The 26,456-nt window shown below is 42.9% G+C and overlaps 1 protein-coding gene across 2 annotated transcripts in view; it reads right to left on the bottom strand.

The window, feature by feature from the left end:
* Positions 1-26,456, bottom strand: part of LOC135212089 (transcription initiation factor TFIID subunit 3-like) — a 124,897-nt gene that overhangs the window by 95,121 nt on the left and 3,320 nt on the right. For both annotated transcript variants that reach the window (XM_064245465.1, XM_064245466.1), the window contains exon 2: positions 20,324-20,566. In XM_064245465.1, the coding sequence (XP_064101535.1) occupies positions 20,324-20,566 (243 nt within the window). The remainder of the gene's footprint in view (positions 1-20,323; positions 20,567-26,456) is intronic.

The following is a 26,456-nucleotide window of genomic DNA, read 5'->3' as shown; positions in this document are numbered from 1 at the left end:
AAACTTTTTCTGTATGTCCGCACGGTAACTCTTCCGAAAACATCATAAATTTTTTTGTCCGATTGTTGTAATGTTTGCATTATTTTATATTAGCCGTTACATAAAGTTTTATATATAAAAATGTGTGCAATTTCATGTAGAATACAACAAAAAAACAACCCATGGTTGTAGCTTTTATCAGTTTTGAAATATTTTCATATAAATAACGATAAATAGAAAAATTTGACCTTCGGTCAAGTTTATCTCGACCGAAATGGTCGAAAACTGCAATTGTAAGCTACAACACTTACAGTCTAGTAATATGCAATCAATTACCTTCATTTTGCAACAAACGGGAAGTCTCTAGCACAATATTTTAATTTATGGTGAATTTTTTAAAACTACTTTTATTTTACGTCCGCACGTTACGAATTCATGCATCATATTGTGATAATATTTTCTCTGTATTGCTTTGATCGTTTTACAATTTGTTATATACCAAAATCATCGCAATTTAGTGTACAATACAACGAAAAAATAATTAACTAATTAGCTTTAACTGTTTTGTTCACAGCGCGATTTGTATACAATTATATATGAAATTTTTTTTTGCGGTCTTATATTCCAATATTTATATATGATAATGATATTTTTTTTTCATTTCTGATGGTTGCATACTAAACTTCAGGCAATAACAAAAAAAAGGAGCCAAAAATGAACTCTTAATCTTGAAAATTAAGCGTGCTGTAATTTTCTGAAAAAACTTTTTTTCCGCTTCAGCGCTCACTAGCGAACGCCGCCGGCATACAGGAGACCCTTTCGGAAACACCGCCTCGGCGTTTAAGGGTTAAGTACTACATCTAGGTTTCAAGATAATATCTTCAAACCTTTGGGTTTTTCTATATCGAAGGATTTAATGAGATCTTGCGTCAATACTTCTAATCAATCCTCTGTGCTTGAAAAAATCCCAACATTGTTTTATAACCTTTGATAGTCGCAGTAGACGGATTCCTATCTGTTCTCAGATATAATAGAAAATCTGCTATTTCTATTATAGTTGTTTTAGAAGACGAAACATGTACTTTACACCAGGCTCTAAACACAGTCCACTTTGCCTGGTAAACTTTACTTGTGGATTCCCTTCTGCACTGAGCGATAGCTCTCTCTGCTTGTCTTGAAAACCCCTTTGCTCGTAAGAGTTGTCGGACAGTCTGTTAGCGGTTAGGGACAGAGTGGATAGTCCTTGATGGAAATTTCTGAAGTGGGGTTGTCTGAGTAGATCTGTTCTCTGAGGAAATAAACTTGGCCAATCCACTAGAAGGTCTAAAAGATCTGGGAACCATTCCTGTGCTGGCCAGAATGGACCAATGAGAGTCATCGAAACGTTGTGATGCTTCTAAAGAATTCTACTAAGAAATCAGCTCATAAATTGAAAACTAAATGTACTATGGGCCTACTAGCAAGTCTTAGGGAAAACTAACAATTGCTTTACCATACTGTGACTGTCTTGGGTCATAAAAGAAGTTGCTTACTGGCACTGCAAATAATTCGCCAATAAAAACAAACTCAGTTTCCGGCCAAAGAGACATTTCCACAAAAAACATTCTTAATATTTCCCAACTACAGCTCATCACCACAACGGATCAGTAAATATGAAGAAAATATTTCTTTCACAATACAACTGCTCCCTCCTTGGACTACAAATAAGGTCAGAGTTAGTACTCATATATATTTTACGTGTCCTAAAATCATCACAAACCACTTACATTGGAGTACATAAGATAACAAGGTCGACACTGAACAATTTATGCTGATGGCTCCAAATCTCCAACCTGGGCAGAATTTGCTGTCTTTTCAACTAAAACAACAAATCAATACCGATTATACTTAAATTTTTGTTGTCACAGAAGAAAACTGAGAACAATAAATTCAGTAATTATGATTAAAATGACAAAATTTACTATTCAGCAGTGGGATATTTTTTAGAAATATCACATTTTAAAGTAAATTGTATTTTTCCTATCTAGACAAACCTGAGGTCCTTTACATTAGGAATTAGCTTCGGCAAAGCTGGAAAATGGCTGCTAAACTCTTGAACAAGGTCGTTAGGCAGTAACTACCGCCCAGTAGGTGGGAATACCCACCTACCTGGATGTAAGCATTCCACTTTGCCTTTCCACCCAGGGTGGCATGAGGTGGGCCTAATGCGTACAGGACCTCAGGTTTGTACGGTTAGGAAAAATATAATTTACTTTAAAAGTGATTTGTTCCTACATGATATACAAACCATCAGTCCTTTACATTAGGAAGACTCAATGATTGGAGAGAGTAATCTGCATGAGTCTGTCTGAACTGACTGGAGTTCTGCACACCTAGGTTATAACTCCTGGTCAAAAGAGCAGGAATACCCTACCTCTGATACATTGATCAGAATATAGGAACTGCAAGATCAAATGTCAGACTTCTGGGTCTTTTTGAATGAGTGAAGAATTGTAACTCATATGAAAAAAGGCTAAGAAGAATCTTAATAGTCAGAGGCAGTAAGACAAAGACTTAAAAAGGGGTTGGTCTTAATGCCATTTTCTCCTTCCTCTCCTTGCCAGAGGTAGGAGAGGGATTGCTTCTATTATTCTACAAAGAAAATAGAATGGGTGCTCAATGTGTAGACTTACAAATCAAGACGCCAGTTCCAGCAACTGTAGGTTTGAGTCCTATTCTTTACATGAAGGAAGAGAATTAGGGGGATATGGAAGGAGGATAAAGCGAGGCCAGTCACTCTCGTAATATACTTCTCACTTCCAGAACCACACCTTTGGCAAGATGCCATCTGTCATGTTAAAGGAGTGGGGTAAGAAAAACAACTTTTTTCAGCAGCCACTGCACATACAAGGAAAAAAAGTTTCAAGGACTTGAGGGCAAAACCTGAAGGTAGAAATACATAAATGTGGTCCAATGAGACCACATTTCTGTATCCAGACCAACAGATTCCTCTGGAATGCTATGGATAGACTAAGCCACTAATTCCGTGAGCTCTCGGGAGAAGCATACAGGTGACATAGTTGTCAACTGCAGAGAACCTCTTCCCGATCGTCTCACAAAACCAGGAGAAAGACATGTCCTTAGACACTTTTTCCTTGTTGAGTCAGTACTATACCAGTGAAAAGTTATCAACATGCATCACAAGGATGCAAGTCTTTTCCAAAAGTATAGTAAAATGCTAAAAGGTCAAAGTATTGATTGATCTGGATTATCGATTATCAAGTCCAAGGCGCAGGGAATCATGAAGGACTACTACCTGGCAATAGATACTGAATGATTCAGAGTTCGCTACAACATCAGAGAAGGAGTCAAGACATCTGTACCCAATAAAGAAGGTCCACGCAAATCGTCTATCCTCTTCGCCAATGAGAGAGGAACCCTAAACAGTCAAATGCTGTCTAGAGGCCTGGGGTCCCTGTGATTGCAAGACAGAGAGTAGTTTTTCATTAGTAGCTGAATCTCAACGAAGAGGAAACAATACTAAGACGGACAATCTCTCCGTGAGGAGAGCGGCCTCAGATCCAGAGGCTGAGATGCCTGCCAGTACATTTCAAATGGAAATGTGTTTGGCTTATAAATCTATCGAGTGCAATACAGTTACACTCTTAACCTTAACAGGAGGGCAATGAAACCTACTTGTCTGGTGATAAATGCCACCCCTGTGGTGGTGTTACTTAATATCACTGGGTGCCTCAAAATCAAATCAAAAAGCTCTCAGGAGGCCTGAAAGGCTGCTTTGAGTTGAGCTTCAGGATGTTGATGAGAAGGTACTTATTGCCTAGTCGCACACTTGAAGACAACGGTCGTACAGGTATGCACCTATTACTTGGTCGGTGCATCTGATAACACATGCATGTCACAATGAGAATATACAGGTATATTTAAAGGGTCCTGGGATTAAGGACTGGAAGCAGACCTACATTTTCTAATGAAGAGAGCAAAGGCAAAGCTGTCCTGAAGAGAGGCTTCTATGGTGACAACAGGACACCGAAAATGACTAGCTCTAGCCAAATTGGCTGTTCCCAAAAGAAGAATACAGGAGAGAAGGAGGTTCAATGGAAGATGGCCGAAACCAGAAGAAAGCAGGTACTTCTCCTGAAGGATACCTACTCCTGGGTCTTGGCTATGTCATTATCAAGTCCAGAGACTCAACAGACAACTCTTCTTCCTAGCACCAGCAGTAGGAGAACGCCTGTTACGAGCATTCTTTCCAATCTCCTTCCTTCTGCCCTCTTCCTGATTGGAAAGAAGTTTGAAAGAGAGACATGTATGTGCACTCTCTCAGAAGAGAAGGAAGAGGGCTGGCTATTTTCACAATCGTCCTTTGAAGCCTGAGAATTCTCAAGGACAAGGAAAAGCTGGCTCGACCTCAGCAAATACAAAGACCCAAGGGTCTTGGCCATTACCAGCAGACAAGGCAGATGTCCTGGCATGTTACTTGACTAGCATGGTATCTACCACTTCAAATCTTGTAAGAATGATCATCAAGGGTGTGGCCTGAATAGGTCACACCCTCACGACTCCCAAAGTGCAAAACTCCAGAAGAAAATGCAAATCAGCTCCCGCCCCTACAAGCAGGATGAGCAGCAAAAGAACCCTACTTCCCAAAGAGGGGCAGTCCCTCATAAGTCCTGTAGGACTTATAAGGGAATCTCCCTCCAGCTTCTCCAGGTGCTCAGTCGAGACCAAGACACTGGGAGGTTGGTCAAAGACTGAGTGCACCCTCAAGATTCCCAAAATGTGAGACTCAGAGGAGAATGTGAAACGGCTCCCATCCTACGAGCGGAAAGAGCCAACGAGAGAATCCTGCCTCCGCCAAAAGAGGGACTTCTGAAGGGAATCTCACCACTTCTTCTCCAGGTGCTCGATCAGGGACTGAGGCACTGGACTGGGCCCTGGCCAAGTACGGGTGTAGTACTGGCAGGGACAACCAGGACACCTGCATGTCCTGGCTCTTTCTCTCACCCTGTGCCTGAACTGGGATGGTGAGAGGTCTCCCTGACACTAGTTGAGGATGCTTTGAGACTCCAAGAAAATTGAGCACTCAGAGTGCCTCGGCTGGGCTGCAACTCCAACACAGCACCAGGCTTAGAAGTGGACTTCAAAGAACTGGCCACATGAGAGCAAACCGAAGTCTGCGTGCCTGATGGCTTCTGAACTCAAAAGACCCTGTGAGGTTACAGAGGCAAGCCATTCAGTTCCTAAACCTGAAGGCCAAGAGCTGACGAGAGAACCCACTGCTTCCCCGAAAGGAGGCAGTCGCTAAGAAGCCCCATGAATGAACTTTGGATGGGGGGGGGGGGGGGGGAAGCAGCCTTATTCTTCCTAGACTGATGAGCCCAGGAAGAAGGGGAGAAGGCAGCAAAATATGCAGGAGAACATAAGTTTGAAGCATGTGCTCTTTTCATAGGATTTCTTCCTCAAACTATCTCTCCAACATTTTCTACAAGAGGAAGCACAGCCATCACTAGGGCAGTTAGGGGAGAAGCACACTAGAAGCGGCCCTAGCAACAAAAACATCAGGAGCAGCACCAAGAGTGACAGGGCAGCTGCAGCAGGGGAACATACAGGAGTAGCCTGGCTGACAATAACAATGGGAATGTCAGTAACAGCAGCATGGGTAATCAGGGCAGCTGGGGAAGGAGGCAAAACAGGAGCTGTCCTATGACTTGTCACCAGGGAAGCAGGAGCAATCAAGATAGAGGCCCAACCAACAATGACAATCCAGCAATCTACTGCTTGACCACCCAACATCGCACCCCTCCATTTTTGTCTGACAAGCGAGCAAAGAGGGCGAAGGAGAGAACGCCACAAGGAAAGATTACCGGGTGAGAGAAATGAGGATGAAGGAGTGACTACCGAGGATGCTGTCTGAAGTGAAAAAACCTCTGACGACGCTTGGAAACCTTCCACCGAAGTTTCCTCCTGGCAAATCGCCCACAGAGCATGACTTACTATTGCACCCTTACAAGCAGAGGGCATGAGGATGTGATGGGGGCAAATGTTACGCCCTTGGCTGCTGGGCCCAAGATGCACACAATGGGGGGAGGCGGCCTATGCAAGGCTATCATAAATCATGGATCTGTTATATATTAATATATCCAACACAGTATAGTACAGTGGTACCTTGAGATACGAAATTAATCCGTTCCGAGACGGCCTTCGTATCAAGAGTTTTTCGTATCTTGGAACACATTTAACATGTAAAATGGCTAATCCGTTCCAAGCCCTCCAAAAACACCCCAGTAAATTATATTTCCATGCCTAAAACACATGTTCTTGGGTTACGATGGAAGAAATATGACTCCAAAAAGGCAAAATACTGTACATACTTGAGTATTATTCAACTGCATATAATGTTCAACCCCATTTTTACTGCATATATTAGGACTTTGGCATATGTCCCTTAGCAATAAGCCTAGCCTATGTTAGCGGTTGCTACTGTAGCCTAGTCTATGATTCTGACATCTAAACCTAAGAGCTAAAAGCTTAGAATATGCCAATAAAATGTATAAATAATCAGTATGTGCTCATTTCAAATAATTATTAATTAATCATTAACTATAATACACAAACAAACAAAAAACAAACCTTTCAATCGATTGTTTACATTCAGATCTTACCCGTCTTACGAGTATGGAACGAGCGCCAAGCAATCATTTTTCCTAGCACACAGTAAGCCATAAATTGTCATTAGTATCTCTCTTCACCTAATGAAACCACCAAACAATATAATAACCATTCATTTCTATTCTTTATTCTATCTTTACCTAACGGAGATACCGAGTTATGACAGCTATAATGAAACATGCGTAATACGTATACGTAATGTAATAATAAAACAGAAGAAGAATTCTAAAAAATGCGTATTTGTTGGCAGTCTGATTTATTTTATATTTTATGATATCTAATTCACATTTTTTTTATTAAATGTATTGCAAGTACTCATTTCAAATAATTATTAAGTAACCATTAACTATAACAAACAAAAACAAAAAAAAGCTTCCAAACGTCTGTTTACATCCAGCACTTATGAGTATCGAACGATCGCCAAGCAATCACTTTTACACAGTAAGCCATAAATTTTCATTCTCTCTCTTCAACTACTGAAACTACCAAACAGTATAATAACCATTCATTTCTATTCTTTATTCTATCTTTACCTAATGTTTTTTTTTATTAAATGTATTGCATGAATACTAAGTTTTTCAATTTACAGCAACCTTTTACCAATAGAATACTTAAAGCACAAGGGGTAGATGCTGACCAATAGGAGAGCAGGACCTTATGGGGTGACTAGCATCAGGAACCAATGGGAGAGCGGGAGGATGGTGGCGAGTTTACTCAGTTGGCAGCGCGGGAGTTTTAAAATTGTTCTCGGTGATCCGGGCGAATCTCGGGACTATATAGCAACAACCTTTCGTATCTTGAAAACTTTTCGTATGTAGAGCAGTAAAATTTTTCGTATTGGCTTTCGTAACTTGGATTTTTTGTAAGTTGAGCCTTTCGTATCTCGAGGTACTACTGTATTAAATATATAAAAAACTAAGAAAAGAAAAGATCCCACCGGGAAAAGTGCATTTTACAACAGTCAGGCCAATAGCTCAACAAAACACGTCAGCATCGCATGACAGCCAAAAGCAAATTGGAATGTTTACATCCGAGCAGACGGATATTACTGCCTACTTGCTATTTTCTAGCTTCGCCAAAGGTAATATGTTATTGTTAGTATACAATAAGGTTTTGTACATACTTACCTGGCAGATATATACTTAGCTTTACGTCTCTGACGTAACGACAGAATTCAAAACTCGCGGCACATGCGACAGGTAGGTCAGGTGATCTACCTTACCCGCCGCTGGGTGGCGGCTGTAAGAACCAATCTCCCTTTCCAGCCAGAATTTTTCCTTCCACCTGTCTCCTGAGGGGAGGCTGGGCGGGCCATCAATCGTATATATCTGCCAGGTAAGTATGTACAAAACCTTATTGTATACTAACAATAACATTTTTGTACATGAACTTTCCTGTCAGATATATACTTAGCTGATTGACACCCTTGGTAGAGGGAAAGAGACAGCAATATAAATATGGAAAAAAGGAGAAAACAACACTAGTTGTAGGATGTAAATACAACCTTGGTTCTTACCTGTTTAGGCAGAAGACTTCATAGTTACTGTCTATGAGTCTGCGTTGCCTTAAGAGCTTCAGCGAGGGCGTGACCTACAGCTGACAGACTCTTTGGGTCTATCAAAGGGATTTGGTTATCCGCTTACTTGATAGAATCCGAGCAGGATCTGTCAACGGGGATTCGCCCACTTATATGACAGAACCTAACCACTATCATTGCAAGGAGCTCAAACATAAACCGATCACCTAACCAATCTAATCATTGTTAGAACTACGAAATGAAAAACATGCCTACCCGCATGTTCTTTCAAACAACCCAAAAACTTACAACCTAACAAGGGGAAAAATATATACTACAAAGGATATGTCTCAGCTCCCTGCCCCAGCACCGAATCCGCCGATACGTACGGGCCTAACCCGAAGCACTTTTCATACGTAATTTTGACGTCTCTCAGATAGTGGTTTGCAAAGACTGAGTTGCAACGCCAGAATGTTGCCTTCATAATATTACTCAGGGATATGTTTTTGCTAAAAGTCAATGACGTGGCAATAGCTCTTACCTCATGAGCTTTGACCTTAAGAACTTTGAATTGACTTTCATCACATATCGCATGCGCTTCTTTCACCAGGCTTCTGATAAAGAAAGAAAGCGCATTCTTCGAAAGAGTCCTCCTTGGATCTCTTACAGAGCACCAAAGGTTGACATCATTGCCCTTAAGTTTTTTCTTTCTCTGTAGATAAAACTTTAAAACTTCGTACTAGGCAAAGCGACCTCTCTGCTTCCTCGCCTACTAATGCAGACAAGCCTTGGACTGCAAAGCTCCTAGGCCAAGGATTTGAGGGGTTCTCGTTCTTAGCCAAGAACGAAGGTAGGAACGAACAGATAGCTGCATCTCCTCTGAATCCCACATTTCCTTCTAGTGCATGGAGTTCACTAACCCTCTTTGCGGAAGCCAATGCCATGAGAAAAATTGTCTTCTTCGTGAGGTCCTCTAAACGAGGCAGACTGAGGCCGTTCGAACTTAGTGGATCTCAGGTAACGTAGCACTACATCCAGATTCCAACTCGGAATCCCTGGAGAAACTTCTTGGATGTTTCAAAGGATCTTATTAGATCATGAAGGTCCTTATCTTCTGAAATGTTTAAGTTTCTGTGCCTAAACACTGCAGATAACATGCTACGATAGCCTTTAATGGTTGAAACTGCCAATCCACTTTCTTCCCTAAGGAAAAGTAAGAAGTCTGCTATTTGAGTCACAGAGGTACTGGAAGAGGAAAAGTGATGGTTCCTACACCATCTCCGAAAGACGTCCCACTTCGATTGGTAAGAACTAATAAGGGTAGAAGGCCTTCTTGCTGCTGCGATAGCCGTTGCAACTCTTGCAGAAAAGCCTCTCGTTCTGACCAAACTTTTGACAGTCTGAAGCCAGTCAGATCTAGAGCGGGGAGGTTTTTGTGATACCTCTCAAAGTGGGGTTGTCTGAGCAGATCGATCCTCTGTGGTAATGTTCTCGGAAGATCTACTAACCATTCCAGTACCTCTGTGAACCATACTTGTGCGGGCCAGAACGGGGCTACCAGCGTCATCCTTGCTGCCTCCGATTCTGCAAATTTCTTTACTCTCTCTCCCAGTATCTTGAATGGAGGAAAAGCATACATGTCTAGACCCTTCCAATCTAGTAAAGCTTCTATCGACACTGCCCTCGGGTCCGATATCGGAGAGCAGTAGTTGGCTATCCTCGCATTCTTGGCTGTGGCGAAGAGGTCTATATGAGGCTTGCCCCAAAGCTTCCACAGGTCCTGGCAAACATCCTCGTGAAGAGTCCACTCTGCAGGCAGGACTTGATCTTTCCTGCTTAGAGGTCTGCTCTGACGTTCTTTTCTCCCTGTACGAACCTGGTAAGGAGACAAATCTTCCTTTGTTCTGCCCAAAGCAGAAGTTCTTTTGCTGTCTCGTACAGGGAGAAGAGGTGAGTCCCCCCCTGCTTCCTGATGTAAGCCAGGGCCGTGGTGTTGTCCGAGTTGATCTGTACTGCTGAAGCTAGGACGTGGGGCTCGAAAGCTTTCAAAGCTAGCCAAACCGCCATCAGCTCCTTCTTGTTGATGTGCCAGGTCACCTGTTCCTTCTTCCAGGTGCCTGACACTTCTCTTGAGCCGAGCGTTGCTCCCCAACCTGTTTCCGAGGCGTCGGAATACAACACTTGGTTGGGGTTCGGAATGTGAAGGGACATCCCTTCTGCAAACCTGAGAGGGTTGGCCCTACCAAAGGAGACCTTCCTTAGATTTCAGCTTACCCGTAGTTGTTGCCCCATACTTGAGATCTCGAAGGAGAACTCTAGGTTTTGCGAACGACACCTCCAGTTTCGATGTAGAAAGAACTGGAGAGGTCTGAGGTGCAACCTTCCTAGAGAAAGGAATTGCTCCAACGAGGAGAGTGTCCCAACAAACTCATCCACTCCCTCGCTGTGCATACGTCTTTCTCTAGGAAGGCTTTTACTTTCTCTGACCCTCGGGCTATCCTTTCTGGAGACGGAAAAGCCCGAAAAATCCAGAGAAGCCATCCGAATCCCCAGATAGATACGATCTTGACTGGGGATCAACTGAGACGTTTGAAAGTTCACCAAAAGTCCCAGAGAACTTGCCATGAAAAGGGTCTTTTGTAGGTCCTCCAAACATCTTTTCTGCGACTTGGCTCTGATTAGCCAGTCGTCCAAGTAAAGGGACACTCTGACTCCCTCCAAATGTAGCCATCTTGCTACATTTTTCATTAGGCCTGTGAAGACCTGAGGGGCTGTTGAAAGGCCGAAGCACAAAGCCCTGAACTGGAATATCCTTCCTCCCATCATGAACCTGAGGTATTTCCTTGAAGAAGGATGGATAGGCACATGGAAGTAAGCGTCCTGAAGATCTAGGGACACCATCCAGTCCCCTGGCCAAAGGGCCGCCAACACGAGGATGTCGTCTCCATGGCGAAACTTCCTCGTTTCTACAAAGAAATTCAGGGCGCTTACATCCAGAACCGGTCTCCATCCTCCTGAGGCTTTTGGAACTAGAAAAAGGCGGTTGTAAAGCCCGCTGAGCAAGGGTCGCTCACTAGCTCTATAGCCTCTTTCTCGAACATTTGTTCCACTGCTTGTGTTAAAGCAAGGCTCATGATGGGATCCCTGTACCTGGCCACCAACTCCCTCGGAGTCGTTGTCAACGGTGGTCTTTCCGTAAATGGAATCAGGTATCCTTTCCGGATAATCGAGAGGGACCAGTTGTCCTGCCGCCTCCTCTCCTTTGCCCAGGCTTCCGAGAATCTTAGAAGCCTGGCACCTACTGGTGTTTGGAGGACTACTTCCCTACTTCTTAGCTCTGGAAGAGCGTGAGAAGGATCTACCTCTCTTGAAAGGTCTATTACCTCTCGAGGTAGAGGCTCTAGAAGGAGGGCCCCCTCGAAAGGGCTCCTGTCTAGCTGGAGTCTCCTTCTTCGTCTTCGTCTGGAAGGAGGTCCTAGGCTTCCGTGCCGACTGCGCGAGCATGTCCTGAGTCGCCTTCGCAGAGATAGATCCTGAGATGTCCTGGATTATCTTCTTCGGAAAAAGCATAGGCGAGAGCTGCGAATACAGAAGAGAGGCTCTTTGTGCATGCGAAACAGACTTAGTCAGAAAAGAGCAGAAGACTGATCTCTTCTTAAGGATCCCTGCTCCAAACAGGGAGGCTACGCTCGATCCATCTCTAACTGCTTTATCAATGCACGTTAGAACACTGTTGAGATCTTCTGGCGAAATAGCATCTGGGTTCTGAGTCTTCTTAGCCAAGACCCCCAAAGACCAGTCAAGGAAGACCCAGGCCTAGGGGTTCTCCAGACTCGTACCAAAACCCAAGTCTGCCCGTAAGCTTGGAAGGAGGGAAAAAGAAAACACGTCGTCCCTTTCTCCTCCTTTGAAAGCAGCCATCACCAAAACCTCTCAAAGCCTTCTTCATTGAGATGGTTGGCTTCATCCTCACACAAGAGGAAACTTTCGTCTTCTTCGAAGTCGAGAATAAAGAAAGAGGCGACGGAGGAGCGACGGGAGTAAGGGAGTCTCCTAACTCTTGAAGAAGGAGATCTGTAAGGATCTTATAGGACGAAACTGACGAGTCCTTCACCAAATCCTCTTCTGAAGGTTAAACTTCATCCACTGAAGAACCCTCCGCTTCTTTGCGAGGGCAGTTAGCCTTCTCTAAAGAAGTGCGTCTGTCTAGAGTGTCTAGTAGCAGTCTGGCGCCTATCAGGAGAAGCCAAAGTTTCTGGGGAGCTCCTCTCGAATGAGTCCTTCCTACTCTGATGAGTGCGTGCTCTTTGATCCTTAATCCTACTCCTAGAATCCCGGGCTTCCAAAGGAGAGCGCCTGCTAGGAGAGGAGAGCCTACTATGCTCAAGGCGCTTAACAGGATCCATGCGCCTGTTCAAAGGAGAGCGGCTGCCAGGCGAGCTGCGCCTACTATGAGGCGAACGCCTACTAGGCTCTTGGCGCCTACTTACAGGAGAGCGAAGTCCTGGAGAAGGTCGCCTACTAGGTGACCGGCGTCTACCATGCTCCACAAACTTCGATCCAGACTTGTGTGTCTCTTCAAAAGGTAGTCTCCCAGAAGAGACATATCTTTCAGGCTCTACACGCCTGTCCCGAACAGAGCGGCTAATAGGAGAGCCGCGCCTATCAGGAGAAAAGCGCCTATCTTCCGCACCGCGCTTGGGAGCGGGAGAGCGTCTACTTGGGGAGTAGCGCCTACTAGGCTCAAGGCGCCTAACAAAAGGCGAGATCCTGTCTCTTGAATCCATTAAGGAGTAGGCTCTCTTATCCGGAGAATGAAGGATCTTCGGAAAGGAGCGAGAAGACGAGGCTGTACGCCTGTCTTTAGACGAGCGCCTACTAGGCGCTAGATCCCTTTCTACTGGAGCAATGTAGTCACCAGGAGAAAGCTTCTTGGGCGATTGACGCCTGGAAGACGACAAGCGTCTGCCGAGGGAAGAGCGCCTCCTTCCATCCGCTGATACAGGAGAGAGAACCGACTCTGACTGAGAAGGTAACAAAGGTGAAGGAATCTTAGACTTCTTGACAGGGAGAGAGATGTCTTTCCGACGCGTTCCTCCTGCCAAGGAGCCCGCTAGCGCCGAAATCTGCGCTTGCAGCCCAGCAAGAATTCGAGCTGGAGATCTTGCAAAATCCTCCACCGGAGAAGAGGCTCGAAGCCTACTATGAGGCGAGAACTCCTGCTCCATCCTGGGTTTCTTGATCTCTACTTCCGGCTCTTCTGGAAAAACTTCCGGGCTGGAAGGAAAGGCGCCAGGAGACTTCCAGCTCTCTTCAGCGGTCGCGAAGAATCCGAGGCGCTCCATCCTCTTCTAGGCGAAGGTGAGGAAGAAGAAGAGAAGCATTGGCGCAATACCTCCTTCTTCGCGCGAACAAGGGCAGCCTGGGTACGAACATCAGGATCTGCCGAGGGGACGCCTGATCGGTGGGAGTTCTCCCTAACCTTCCTGCGGCTGTTGACTTTCCTCCTCCACTGGGACTGGGAGTCTGGAAGAGGTCTAGGCCTGGAAGCATTAAGGAGCCGATCAGACGCACCCTCCACTGCACTGGGGTCACTGCACAATTCACCTTCACTACTCTTACCTTGCAACGAACGAATCTTCTTTTCCATGCTAAGGATCGTGGCGCTCATGGTTGCCACTTCCGTAGTCGTATCCTTAGGTTCGATGCAGGGCGCAGGAGCTGAAACTGGAGAAGGTTCTAATGCTACAACAGGATTTTCTTCTACCTCGCTAATACGAGACTTACTAGAACTCCTAGACAAAGCCTTTCTCACCCTGTCTTTCTCTAACTTCCTCAAGTAGGAAGAAAGAGCCTTCCATTCACCCTCATCCAACTTCTCACACTCATTACACGGGTTAACAAAAGAACATTCTTTCCCTCTACATTTAAAGCAAACTGTGTGAGGATCTAACCGTAGCTTTCGGTAGTCTCACCTTGCATTCATCCATAGAGCACATCCTAAATCATAGAAGATTTCTTAACCCTCTAACTCAGACATCTTGAAATCAAAGAAACATCAAATCAAAATCAAAAACAATCAAATGCGTATGCCAAGCCAACAAGATCAGGTACTTCACCGAAAGTCAGTCCAAATAAATCCACGGCAACGAGAATCGAATACAGTGGGGCCTCGTTATCCACGGGGGATAGGGCCTAGAACCCCAACCCGTGTATAAGTAAATACCCGTGTTATCCTGATACCCCCCCCCCCTCAAAATTGCTTAAAACTGCCTACTTTAATAGTTAACCCACCAAGACCACTATTCCAATGTTTATAGCTAACTGCCTACTTTAGTTCAAACACCAAATATGTTTTCAACTATCACCTAAAACTAAATTCAAGACAGTTTTAAAGTTATTGTACAAAATTAGCCTTAAAAAATAAATGTAGTATATGTACTACTGGTACATAGGGTATGTAGTCCTTACTAGCCTAGGGATTACAGCTAGAAGCCTACATACGCATGGTGGGCCTCTTTTTTTTTTTACAAGGAAAGAGAGGATGAGTGGTAAGAGAACTATCAAAATATGTAAATCATATGGGTACTCACCAACAATCTATGTTGATAAAAGATGGCGACGATTTTGCAGTGCAATCCAGTAATATAATAACGATAATGCTACCAACAGTATGCAGCGAAACATCTCTTCCCTTCGTCACAACACGTTAATACTAGTATATTCCACGTAAAAACCTTCATCTGACCTTTAGGCGTCTTTCCCATAAGAGTAAAAGAATCAGGGCTTTTGGATGCCACATAATTAACTCGTTTATATGGGTACAATTTAAAGAACGCGCCGCACACCACATTTCATAACAACACCAAACAAACGTTTGTAGGCCAGTGTTGCCAACTGGGAATGGCAATTTCTTGCTAGATTTTGTTCCATAAAAGGCTAAAAAAAATCACATACCGTATATACTCGAATAACGTGCAATCTCCCATATCGTGCAACCCCCTAATTTTCACCAATAAACAGTGGTTTTGTGTTTTGTCATGTATCTCATGTATCATGCAAGTTCATAAGGTTGGTGGTTTAGCCTGCTAATGGCCGAGTCATTCAGATGTGTGCTGATGCTAGTCAATTTACGGTAATTTTCTTATTAATCTCGAGAATTGAATAGAAAATCTCAAGATTAAAAAAAAATCCCAAGATAATAAAATAATTGTAAAAATAACACGCCTTGGAGTCCTTAATCATTCTCTCTCTCTCTCTCTCTCTCTCAGGAATAAATACGTACGTACTGTAATTTGCAGTAAATGTGTAGACATTGTGTGCGTGTTTTAAAAAATGTGCAGTACACACACATTCCGATGTTTCGGTTTTTGGAATTTTTCAGATTTCGGAAATGTGAGGTCAGATGCATAATCAAACAAACACCACTACTGCAGCAAAACATTTTTTCCCTTTATTGTTTTTCATTATTGTTATTTATTAATTACAGTTTATTTAAATAATAAATTATATATACTGTTAAATGAATGTGAGATAATTAAGATCACCTATAATAAAATAGTGGGACAATTAATACCATATGTTCACTAATAGGTATTAGTTTCAAACAAACATTCCGTAAAACAAAACAAAAAATATATGTACATAACAATCAAAATATAATAATGTTTTGCAGTTCAACTTGTGAATTTTAACAATAAGTATGACTATATAATATATTTTACCATATCGATCTTGAAGTTGAAGAGTCGTAAAATTCTGAGGATGGTGGTCCGGGAAAAGGATTTGTACTTTGTGATTACGTATCGCTACAACACCAGTGGTATTTTTATACCACTATATTGATGACGCATCGCTACGACACACTGGTGTTTTTCATACCACTATACGTTAAAGTTAAAACATGACATAGAATCGACTTTGCGACTTCGTTCACTTTGATATTTTTAACGATACAATAACTATCATTTGTACTACATACTAAAACCATCTTCACAAGTAATTTTTTCGTAAGATATGTGTTGTTGCAAAAGCTAGCTTATACATAAAAGGCTTTTATAATTTAAGTCATCTTAGATATACATATGCACCCAAACTCATTGTGGGGAAATTTACTACTGTTTCCTCGGATATTGAAATACTTTAGCATCATTCAAACACTTTAATAATATATGCATAAATACTAGGCTATACATATTTACAACGTATACAAATACTACATACAGTTTATATACACATACTTTTATATACAAAGTTAACAGTTATATACACATACTTTTATATACAAAGTTAATAATATGAATAGTGATCAGACGACAGCTTGTGCACTGGACTTAAGCCGTACGTACTCACTTGGAAGATAAAACGAACAAAAATTTTGTTGTTGTTAGTCGCGGGATAGATTAAACATTTTATCCAGAGATTAAAAAGCTGAATTTTGTTTTGAAGGTATGTCAAACCGCCGATAATTATATTATTGTTTTCACGAAGGAATAATTATATAAAGAAAATTATTGAGTAATTTTTGCCGTCAGCAGTCAGAAAATCACGAACATGGTAACGTTCAAACCTAGTGCCATCCATGGCGTATGTCTATAAATAGAACAGAAGCAGAGGGCAGTCATTGGATAACAGATCTCCATGGCTACCAACCAACCAATCAGGTGTTAGTTATACTACTCTGTAATTTCTTAGAATGAACGTTTACACACACGAAGCTAACGATGATGTATGTGTTTTGCATACGTACGTAGTTTTAGTTTTTATTATTAGTGTAAGTATTTTATGATTTCATGAAGAAATAGAATGATTCCTTCTCATTACTTTGAATGCAAAATGGCTTGAAGATTCTTCCGCAAAAAGAAGAGAAAAAAAAATTCCTTAGAAGATGATATCTATTTACTAACGCGGTTGACATACCTTCAAAAGAAAAATTCAGCTCTTTAATATCTGGAAAAATGTTAATCTATCCCGGCGACTAACAACAACAAAATTTTTGTTTGTTTTATCTTCCAAGTACATAGTACGTACGTAGTCCAGTGCACAGCTGTCGTCTGATCACTACTCATATGATTAATTTTGTATATAAAAGTATGTGTATATAACTGTTAACTTTGTATATAAAAGTATGTGTATATAACTGTATGTAGTATTTGTATACGATGTAAATATGTATAGCCTAGTATTTATGCATTATATTATTAAAGTGTTTGAATGATGCTAAAGTATTTCAATATCCGAGGAAACAGTAGTAAATTTCCCCACAATGAGTTTGGGTACATATGTATATGGTGACTTAAATTATAAAAGCCTTTTATGTATAAGCTAGCTTTTGTAACAACACTATCTACGAAAAATTACTTATGTGAAGATGGTTTTAGTAGTACAAAGTATAGTTATTGTATCGTTAAAAATTCAAAGTGAACGAAGTCGCAAGTCGATTCTATGTCATGTTTTTCCTAAACGCGTTGACTTAACCTGTTTAAGCGTCACCCACGTAATAATACGTTTACCGCGATCTACTCGGTAGCGCCTTCAACGGGATATTACGTTCAAAACTTTGACTGTGCTTGTCAAGCCGTCAGCCCCGTAATAATACGTTTACTCGTATAGAAAGTGTAGGAACATCATTTGGTAACACTCTCAGCACACGGGGAACTTATTTCCAGCCTGGCAACTCTTTCCTGGTGGTCGCTTATGCTAAAAAACTGCCTGTCCCTGTTGGTTTTCTTTCAATACGCTTCGGGCGTTTTATCGAGACAAATTGGATTTCGCGTCTTTCACAATGAATGTCCCAAAGAGGAGGCGTATTTCTTCAGGTGAGATCATTCAAATACTAGATGAGGAGTCTGATATTGATAACCTATTTGATGATGAGAGCTCTAGTTCTGAATCCTCCAGTGATGATACAAACTTTTCTTCAATAGCGGGAGTGAAGATGAATTTTCTTTGCCGAGTGACTGGACTCCGAGAGAGAGAGAGAGAGAGAGAGAGAGAGAGAGAGAGAGAGAGAGAGGAGAGAGAGAGAGAGAGAGAATTTCCTACACTTAATTACAGTAAGAATAATAAACATAAAAATCAATATTAACTTTGAAAAACTATCATCAGTGCTATGATCGCTGATTACAAAAAAAGCGTGACGGTACGTTAGCAGCGAGCTCATCCGGGAGGACGCTTAACAGGTTAAAGGAGAACGTTATTTTTGGTTGTTTATCACTGGCACAAACCCATAACAATGCAGTGTATGTATATAATTCTAAACTATTATTCACTAAAACCAAAATAACGATGATATTTTGTATTGAAAATTAATGTTACGTATATTCCAAACATTATTACTACGTAGCATGAATAGTACTATAAAAATTTCGAAAGATAATCTTGCTGTGAACGCTACCATAATTTGATTTTCATATACGTACGTACAGTTTTGTCATCTGGCTGGCCTCGCATAGATAAAATTGATTTCACTGATATGGAATTACTCCACGGATAGCCTTTTTATTATGAAGATATGACGATAATATATAAGGTAAAAAATGCTTTTATGTATTTCGTTTACGCTTCGTCGCCAATAACAAACAGCAATACTTACGATAATCTATGACAAATAGCGTTTGTATGACTTCATTGTTCAGAGAAGTTATATACGAATACTGCCAAAATAATAATGAAGTTCGAATTAATTTTAGCCTTAATGTTATTACTACTGTAATTACACTACCACTACTATTAAAATTTCTAAAAGTTTATCAAAACAAAAAATGTCGCTTTGAACGCAACCGTATACATAAACCATTTTCGTACTTAAAGGTATATGCTTACATTTTGTGGCTGGCCACTCCCGACGATAAGTTGAGTGCAATGATGTGGAATTATTCTTCGAATAGGCTATTTATTATGAAGATATGACTATAATATATATGGTAAGAATGGTTTTATTACCTTTATTGTCAATTAATATCATAATGTGAATGTTTGTGTACGTGGTTATCGCACTGCAACTACGCTTAGCCTACCAATGAACGTCGTATATAAACCTTGAATAGGCTATTTATTTCGAAGATAAGACAATAATATATTAGGTGAGAATGGTTTTATTACCTTTATTGTCAGTTAATATCATTATATGAGTCTTTAAAATGAATGTTGGTAGTTATCGGACCACGGCCGAGGGTTAGCCTACCGAAAAACATCGCATACGCAACACAACAAAACCCGTGATGCAGCGATTCATACCAGTGATGTAACATGAGAAACGGTCCAAGAAAAAACCCGTGATTAACTGGATCCGTGAATACTGATCCGTGAATAAGCGATGCCCCACTGTAAAGCTGTTTCAGGAGGTAACAACCACAGGTGTAGTCGTCACCGGCGACAGAAAAATTCTGACTGGAAAGGGAGATTGGTTCTTACAGCCGCCACCCAGCGGCGGGTAAGGTAGATCACCTGACCTACCTGTCGCATGTGCCGCGAGTTTTGAATTCTGTCGTGACGTCAGAGACGTAAAGCTAAGTATATATCTGACAGGAAAGTTCATGTACAAAATCCTAATGTAAAGGACCAATGGTTTGTATATTGTGTGGGAATAACTGCCTTTTCCATGACCAGGTTTTTAGCTTACTTTTGTACATCTGGAATTTGTAAGCAATTCAGTTTATTGCCCTTTTATCAAAGTATGCTCCCAATCAAGTTCACAATTCAATAAGTATGAACCCAGATTTCTACTTAGCCCAGGTTAAAGTTCACATAGAGAAAATTATGTATACGTACTAATTATAACTGTAAGCTTTGAAACTGTTCTTTCTGGTGGAATCCAACATAGAATATACAGTTTACGGCTTGAATCGACTCTAAGGGGAAAACTAGATCAACACAGAGAGACTGTTGTTCGCCAATATCCAGCCACAGGTCATCTTCTCCACCGAGAAGAGGTGACTGTAAAACCGTACTACCTGTTAACTACCTTATTACCAAATTTCAAAGAACTGATTCTAGTTTGCTCTGAAGGATACTATTCCTTCATAAAAGGAAATGGTTTGTATTTCCCTAGGAACAATTAAGTTTTTAGAAACATTAACACATCATGAAAACTAAAGTTCATAATACAACAACATTAGCATACGTAATCAGTTTCTGAAAATTTTAAGCAACAATTACCTTCTCTTTCTGGATACATTGGTGGCAAATGTTCATGTATATGTATTGGCCTGGACAATATCTCCCTGGACCCAGGTTTCAAAAAGTTCAGATTAGAAGCACGTGGCACAGGTAAACTTGGAAGCTTCACAGGAAATGGAGGGCACTCAACATTATTCACATACTCTTCAAGTTCAGCGATGGATATACCCATATCGAGGAAAGCCAAACCCAAGTCATCAAGATTGGGATCAGTGCGACCAACTGTTGGGATAAAATACAATGGATTATATACATATAACCTAATGATAACAACTACAACTGAAAGCTTTCCACCTCTGCTGTCAAAAAATATTTTTATAATAAAATTAAGTCTTATAAATACGAATACTTACCAAGTAAATACTTAGCTGACGATTAGCCTCGCACGGCATCCTAATTTCAAATAATTTGCAATGCGGGGGGTGAAAGGTCCTGCCCACTGCAACGGGAGCTCATGAGTGACAGAAGCCAATGGCATCATTCTTACTTATGGCTACTAAGTCCATTAAAATCAGAGGGGAGGAAGGCAGGTTCTGATATCACAATTTTTACAAGTAAATTGTATTTTTCCTAAGTATACAAACCTGAGGTCCTTTATTGGCACCACAAATAGCCAAGTTTCAGTCAATGGCAGTCTTCGGTTATCAGCACCCGGCTGATAACTGGGGACTGCCTCTACAAGTTATGGGTTTGTCTTATGTCCAGGTCCCTCTTCCCAGCCTTGTGAAAGGAACAAGCGGATATTGACTAATCAAAGGAAATAGAAATAGATAGGTTACTCCAAGGAGTGTCTTACCTGCATCGGCCGCTTGATCCAGCATGTAACGGTCTGCATTATTCTCTACCCGAAGGGACAGAGTAGGATGAAAGAGATGAAAGGAGAGCCAGTCACTCCAGAGTCACGCTCATTCGTACCGTACAATGAGGTGATGCAATTCTGTCCAGTTAGAGGAGCTGGGTAAGCTACACAACTTGTTGAGCAGTAACCACTGGTTCCAAGGACAAGATGTCCAAGGACCTGTGGGTAATATCTCAATGGTAATGAGAGGTGAAGGTGGTCTGGTGTGCCCAGACCCCCACCTTCAAAACCTGTTGAACCAACAGGTCTTACTCAGTGCAAGGGACGGGGCAATGCCCCTGACCTCGTGAGCTCTCAGGTGAGGTGTACTGGTGTCGTCGTCAGCAGCAGAGTAGGCCTTTCTGATTGTCTCACAAAACCAAAAAGAAAGTGTTCTTGGGAACCTCTTTCTTAGAACCTCCGGTGCTAACAAAGTCGTTGACAATCAGGCCAGAGAAGTTGAGTTCTCTTCAGGTAGTGCTCTAACGGGACAAAGCAGCATCTCGTCTGGATCATCATCAATGAAGTCACTCAGGGAGGGGATGGTGAAGGACTCAGATCTGGTGTCAGGGACCAATGGATTCTGAGTCTTTGCCACAAAGTTCGCGACAAAGTTCAGGACAAAGTCAAGCATAACCAATTCCCATCCCCTTAGGTGTTTTACATCATAACAAAGGCCATGTAATTCACCAACTATCTTCGCCGATGCCAAGGGAAGCAGAAAGATGGGCTCGTACAAAGCACGAGTCAGGCTTTGCAACACAAGAGTCACGTCACACTCAAGAGGCCCAAGATCCCTGAGTGGGCAAGACCTCTCAGAGCTCCTTATGAGTAATGATACCTTGAAAGAAGATGAGATATAAATACCCTTCAGCTTCAAGATTAGGGCCAGTGCGGCCCCGTAGCCTTTTACAGCCGTGACGGAAAGGAGCTTCTCTCGGCGAAGGAAGACGAGGAAATCTGCGACCTGCTGAAGAGTGGCTCCAACCAAAGAGATACCCCGTTTATGACACCAACCACAGAAGGCGCCCACTTTCCCTAGTATTTACCATTACAGAGGACCGTCTGAGGTATCTGCCAATTTCTGTTGCTGCTCGGCCCAGAAAAAGCCTCTCGCTTGCAAGAGATAATGAATAACCTCCAGCCGTGAAGAGACAGGGATGACACTGCTTGGTGGTACTGTTCAACGTGTAGCTAGCAAAGCCGGTTCTACCATTTGGGAATCTCTCTCTAGGTGCCTCGGAGAAGAGAGCCAGAGGGTTTGGATACCAAACGGCCTGAGACCATTTGGGGGCCACCAGAATCATCCAAAGATTTGGAGAGATCAGTGCCCTGCCAATAACTGCTCAAATCAGGCAGAACAGGGGAAAGGCGTAAACTTTGAGGTTGTCCCATGGATGTTGGAGCATGGCCTCTGCAGTTGCCCATGGGTCCGGAACAACAGAGCAGAATGTCTCTAGCTTCCTGTTGAACCGGGTGACAAACAAGTCTACGACTGGACGTCACCATAGGCTGAACAACCTTTCCACCACGTCTTGGTGAAGGGACCACTTGGTCCCTACTACCTGATTCTGGTGGCTGAGCTTGTCTGCCACTACATTCCTCATGCCTGGAATGTATCTTATCTGGCTGACAGCTCCACTGAGTGTGCTATTACCCACTTGTGCACCTGCACTGTCAACTGATGAAGCTCAAGAGAGGCAAATCCCCCTTGCTTGTTGACGTATGCCACTACTGTAGTGTTGTCGCTCATCAACACCACAGTGTCCCATCACACGTTGCTGAAACTCCTGAGGAGCCAGGAAGACTGCCTTGAGTTCCAGGACGTTAATGTGAAGGTGCTTTTCATCAAGGTCCCACACAAGGTGCTTTTCGTCAAGGTCCCACACCCCTGCAGTCAGCAACTCTTCAAGTCGATGCATCCAAGAACAGAAGCATGTCCGGAAGGGGCGTGGAAAAATCCACTCCTATTACAAGGTTCCTGTTGTTGAGCCACCAGTCCAAGTCTTCTCTCACCTCCTGCGAGAGGGAGACCAGAAAAGACTGAGGGTTGCAGGACTGAGACCAGTATATACTCTCTCAGTCTTCATTGGAGAGACTGAAGGTGAAGCCACCTATGAGGGACCAAGGACAGCAGGTGACCCAACAGGACCTGCCAGAGCTGGCAGGCTGTTCCTGTCGAGATAGGAACTGCCTCACTGCCTTCCTGAACCTGCTGATATAAGAGTCTGTGGGGAACACCTGCTGCTACCGTGTCTCCCAGCATGCCCAAGTACAACATCTCCTGCTTGAGTTTGAGATCGGACTTATGATTTATCAGGATCCCCGACAATAGTACTTGAGGAGTCGATCCCTGTCCTGCAGCAACTGTGAGCGGGAGCTTGCCAGCACCAGCCAATCGTCAAGATATTTCAGTAGACATATCACGTGCAAATGTGCCCAAATATAGTGTGTCTTGAATTGGTATACCGTCTCTCCAAGGAACGAAGCATATGTACTTGACTTGTGGGAGGACTTGTGGATAGGTATATGAAAATATGCATCCTTCAAGTCTGCCATAAGCATGAAGTCGTTTTCCCTGTTCGTGTTGTCTCCACCTTGAATGAAGTCTGGCAAACGAATTGGTTCAGGGGAGAAAGGTCTATGGTTGGTCTCCATCCCCCTGAGGTCTTCTCTACGCAAAAGACCCGGCTGTAGAATCCTGGCAACCAGTCTGACACGACTTCTACAGTGTCTTTGCTCAGCATCTTCTCGACTTTTTCCACTAGGATTTGGTGCATCGGCGACCCTATTACGTACGATGGTAGCCGGACTGGGTGGCTGGTGAGAGGAGGTGAAGACTTGAAGGGGAGTAGATATCCTTCCTCAATGATTTCCATGACCAGGTCTCTGCTCCATATCATTACCAAGTTGCCCAATTGCTCAACAAGCAACTGCACCACCAGTGGCAGCAGCTGGAGGGGAACATCAACCCTAGTGTTTAGTGTTTCCCCTTCTTCTTACCCTTAGACCCCTTTCTCTAAGGCAAGGGCTGAAAGGGGCGTGACATCACTCCCTTCAAAGAGGAAGAAGAAGGCTGGGTGCTTCCTTGGTTTCCCTTAGAAGTGTTCATCTTCTTCAGGGCCGAGGAGGGGCTAGCTAGACTTGTTGGTCTAGCCACTGTGGAACGCAAAGACCCAGAGGTCTTCGCCATTGCCTGGTGGACAAGCTGGTCTTTGTCATCATCCCTGCGCTTGTCTACTGCAGCATCCACCTGTTCTCTGTTGAAGAGAGATGTGGAACCCAGCAGCGGTCCGTTGCATAAAGCCAGTAGTGACTAGGGGCCAAGGGACCTTGTAACTAGAGAGAGGACGGCCTTGCGTCTCTTCAGCACTAGGTTTTCCCACAGATTTGCCGTCTGGTGGGCCAAGTAGGAAATAGCCCTACCCCAGACTGGCACAGTCTCCCGAAAGCAGAGTCTTCCCCAAGGACAATGGCCCCAGAGGAAGCAGCGACTATAGACACAGGTCTAGCCAGGAGACTGCCTGAAAAGCTGCCATTGTGGTAGCCTCTAGCATCACTGCTTCCTACTGAGAGAGAGATACACTCTCGCTTATCAGGTGCTGCAGCGACAGACCAGGACCCAAGTGAACCAGGTCTGGGTCTACCAGTTTCGTCAGTAAGGGACTCTCAGAGAGAGTATAGAAGTGCCTCTGGTGAGGTAGAGGAGGAGGAAGCAGCTTGTCCAAACATTTGGACCTATGTGAATTTTCTTGCCCAGAGACAAGGCCATTTACCTGTTCCTATACACCTTCGGCTAGGCCTGACCACAGCAGCCCCGTCGAGACCTTGGGCTCTCTCTTGGGTCCCCAAAAGGCTTCGAGACAAGAGGAGCATTCTCCAGAAGAGGAGGCCATGGTCGCTTCCCCGAGATCGTTACGCTTACGTATCCGCGCTACAATCTCTGCAAAAGTCCTCTGAATCTTGGGGATGTAAGAGTCTCTGGGAAAAGGGCCTTCTAGCCTTTCGAGAACCTGGTCCAGCCAATCAACTCTCCCCTGAGAGAGAACCTCACCAGACCCTCCCTCAACAATGCAGACGTATGTCCGGTGAGGTCCTAAAACCCCTCCAGGAACACAGGCCCTGAAACTGTATCCCGAGGAGAGTACTCCAAGGATTCCTATATTTGCCTCCCCCCTCCTGGTGTAGGAGAGGAGGATCGAATGCTCTCATTCCTTCTAACACCGCCACTCTTTTCAATATGACTTGAACTCTCATGTTCAAAATGAACACAATAATTGCAAACTGGGTGGCATTTGGCCTCTTTACGCTCAGGCACTGGACACTTGTACACTGCACATTCAGGTGCTAGACACTCAGATATTGGGTGCACAGAGACTGGATGCTGTGTTCATAATCTGGGCATTCAGCCACTGGGCGTTCCAATATTGAACGTTCAAATACCTGGTGCTTGGACAATGGGCGCTCATATAATGAGTGTTCATCTTATACAGTGTTCCCCCGTATTTGCGGGGGGATAGGTACCAGACACCCCCACGAATAACTAGAATACGTGAATAGTTGAAAATCCTAATGAAAGCTTAAAACTACCTATTTTGTTGGGTAAAACTCATGAAAAAAACCACTAAAAATGTGTACGTATACCTGTTTTTATTTTAATAGTTTGATCACAAAAAGTGTATTTTTGTGTATTTTCTTCTGCTTAGGCTGAAACTGTAGACAGATCCTCTATTGTGTAATTCATGCCTGGGGCTGAATATATGAATGTGTAATGCCTCATAAACAGTCAAATTTTTTCTGGTGTAGTAGAGCAATTCACTTAGTTCGAGAGGACTATTTTCTAATTCAAGTGCTTATATGAACTTTGGGTTATTTCTTACAAACTGTATTACTTTTTTCCTGGCTTGCTAAATCTGTAGTACTTTAGCTTTTCCTAAGGGATTTACTCCACCATAAAAAAAATTTTATTTCTTTCTCTCATAGTATATAACATAGCTTGTCCTGCCTTGGAGATTCATATTATGACAGAAGTTATCGAATGCTGTGCAATCTTGGTATTTTGTTTTATATTGTGTCTAGCATACGGTGTAATGGTGAACAGTGTTACATGTTATACTAGGATATTAGGTAGTGATCATAAAGTCTAGGGGAACCTAAACTTTGTGGTCACTTTGCATTCTTCTTCCACCTGTAAGTGGTCTTGTTCCAAAAGTTCATTTTTGAAAGAGATCATGAATCACATATATTGTACATTGATTAAATTGCTGAGCATCC

This window comes from Macrobrachium nipponense, chromosome 40 (genome assembly GCF_015104395.2).
Source record: "Macrobrachium nipponense isolate FS-2020 chromosome 40, ASM1510439v2, whole genome shotgun sequence".
Lineage (NCBI taxonomy): Eukaryota > Metazoa > Arthropoda > Malacostraca > Decapoda > Palaemonidae > Macrobrachium > Macrobrachium nipponense.
This window is presented reverse-complemented; position numbering and strand designations above follow the sequence as displayed.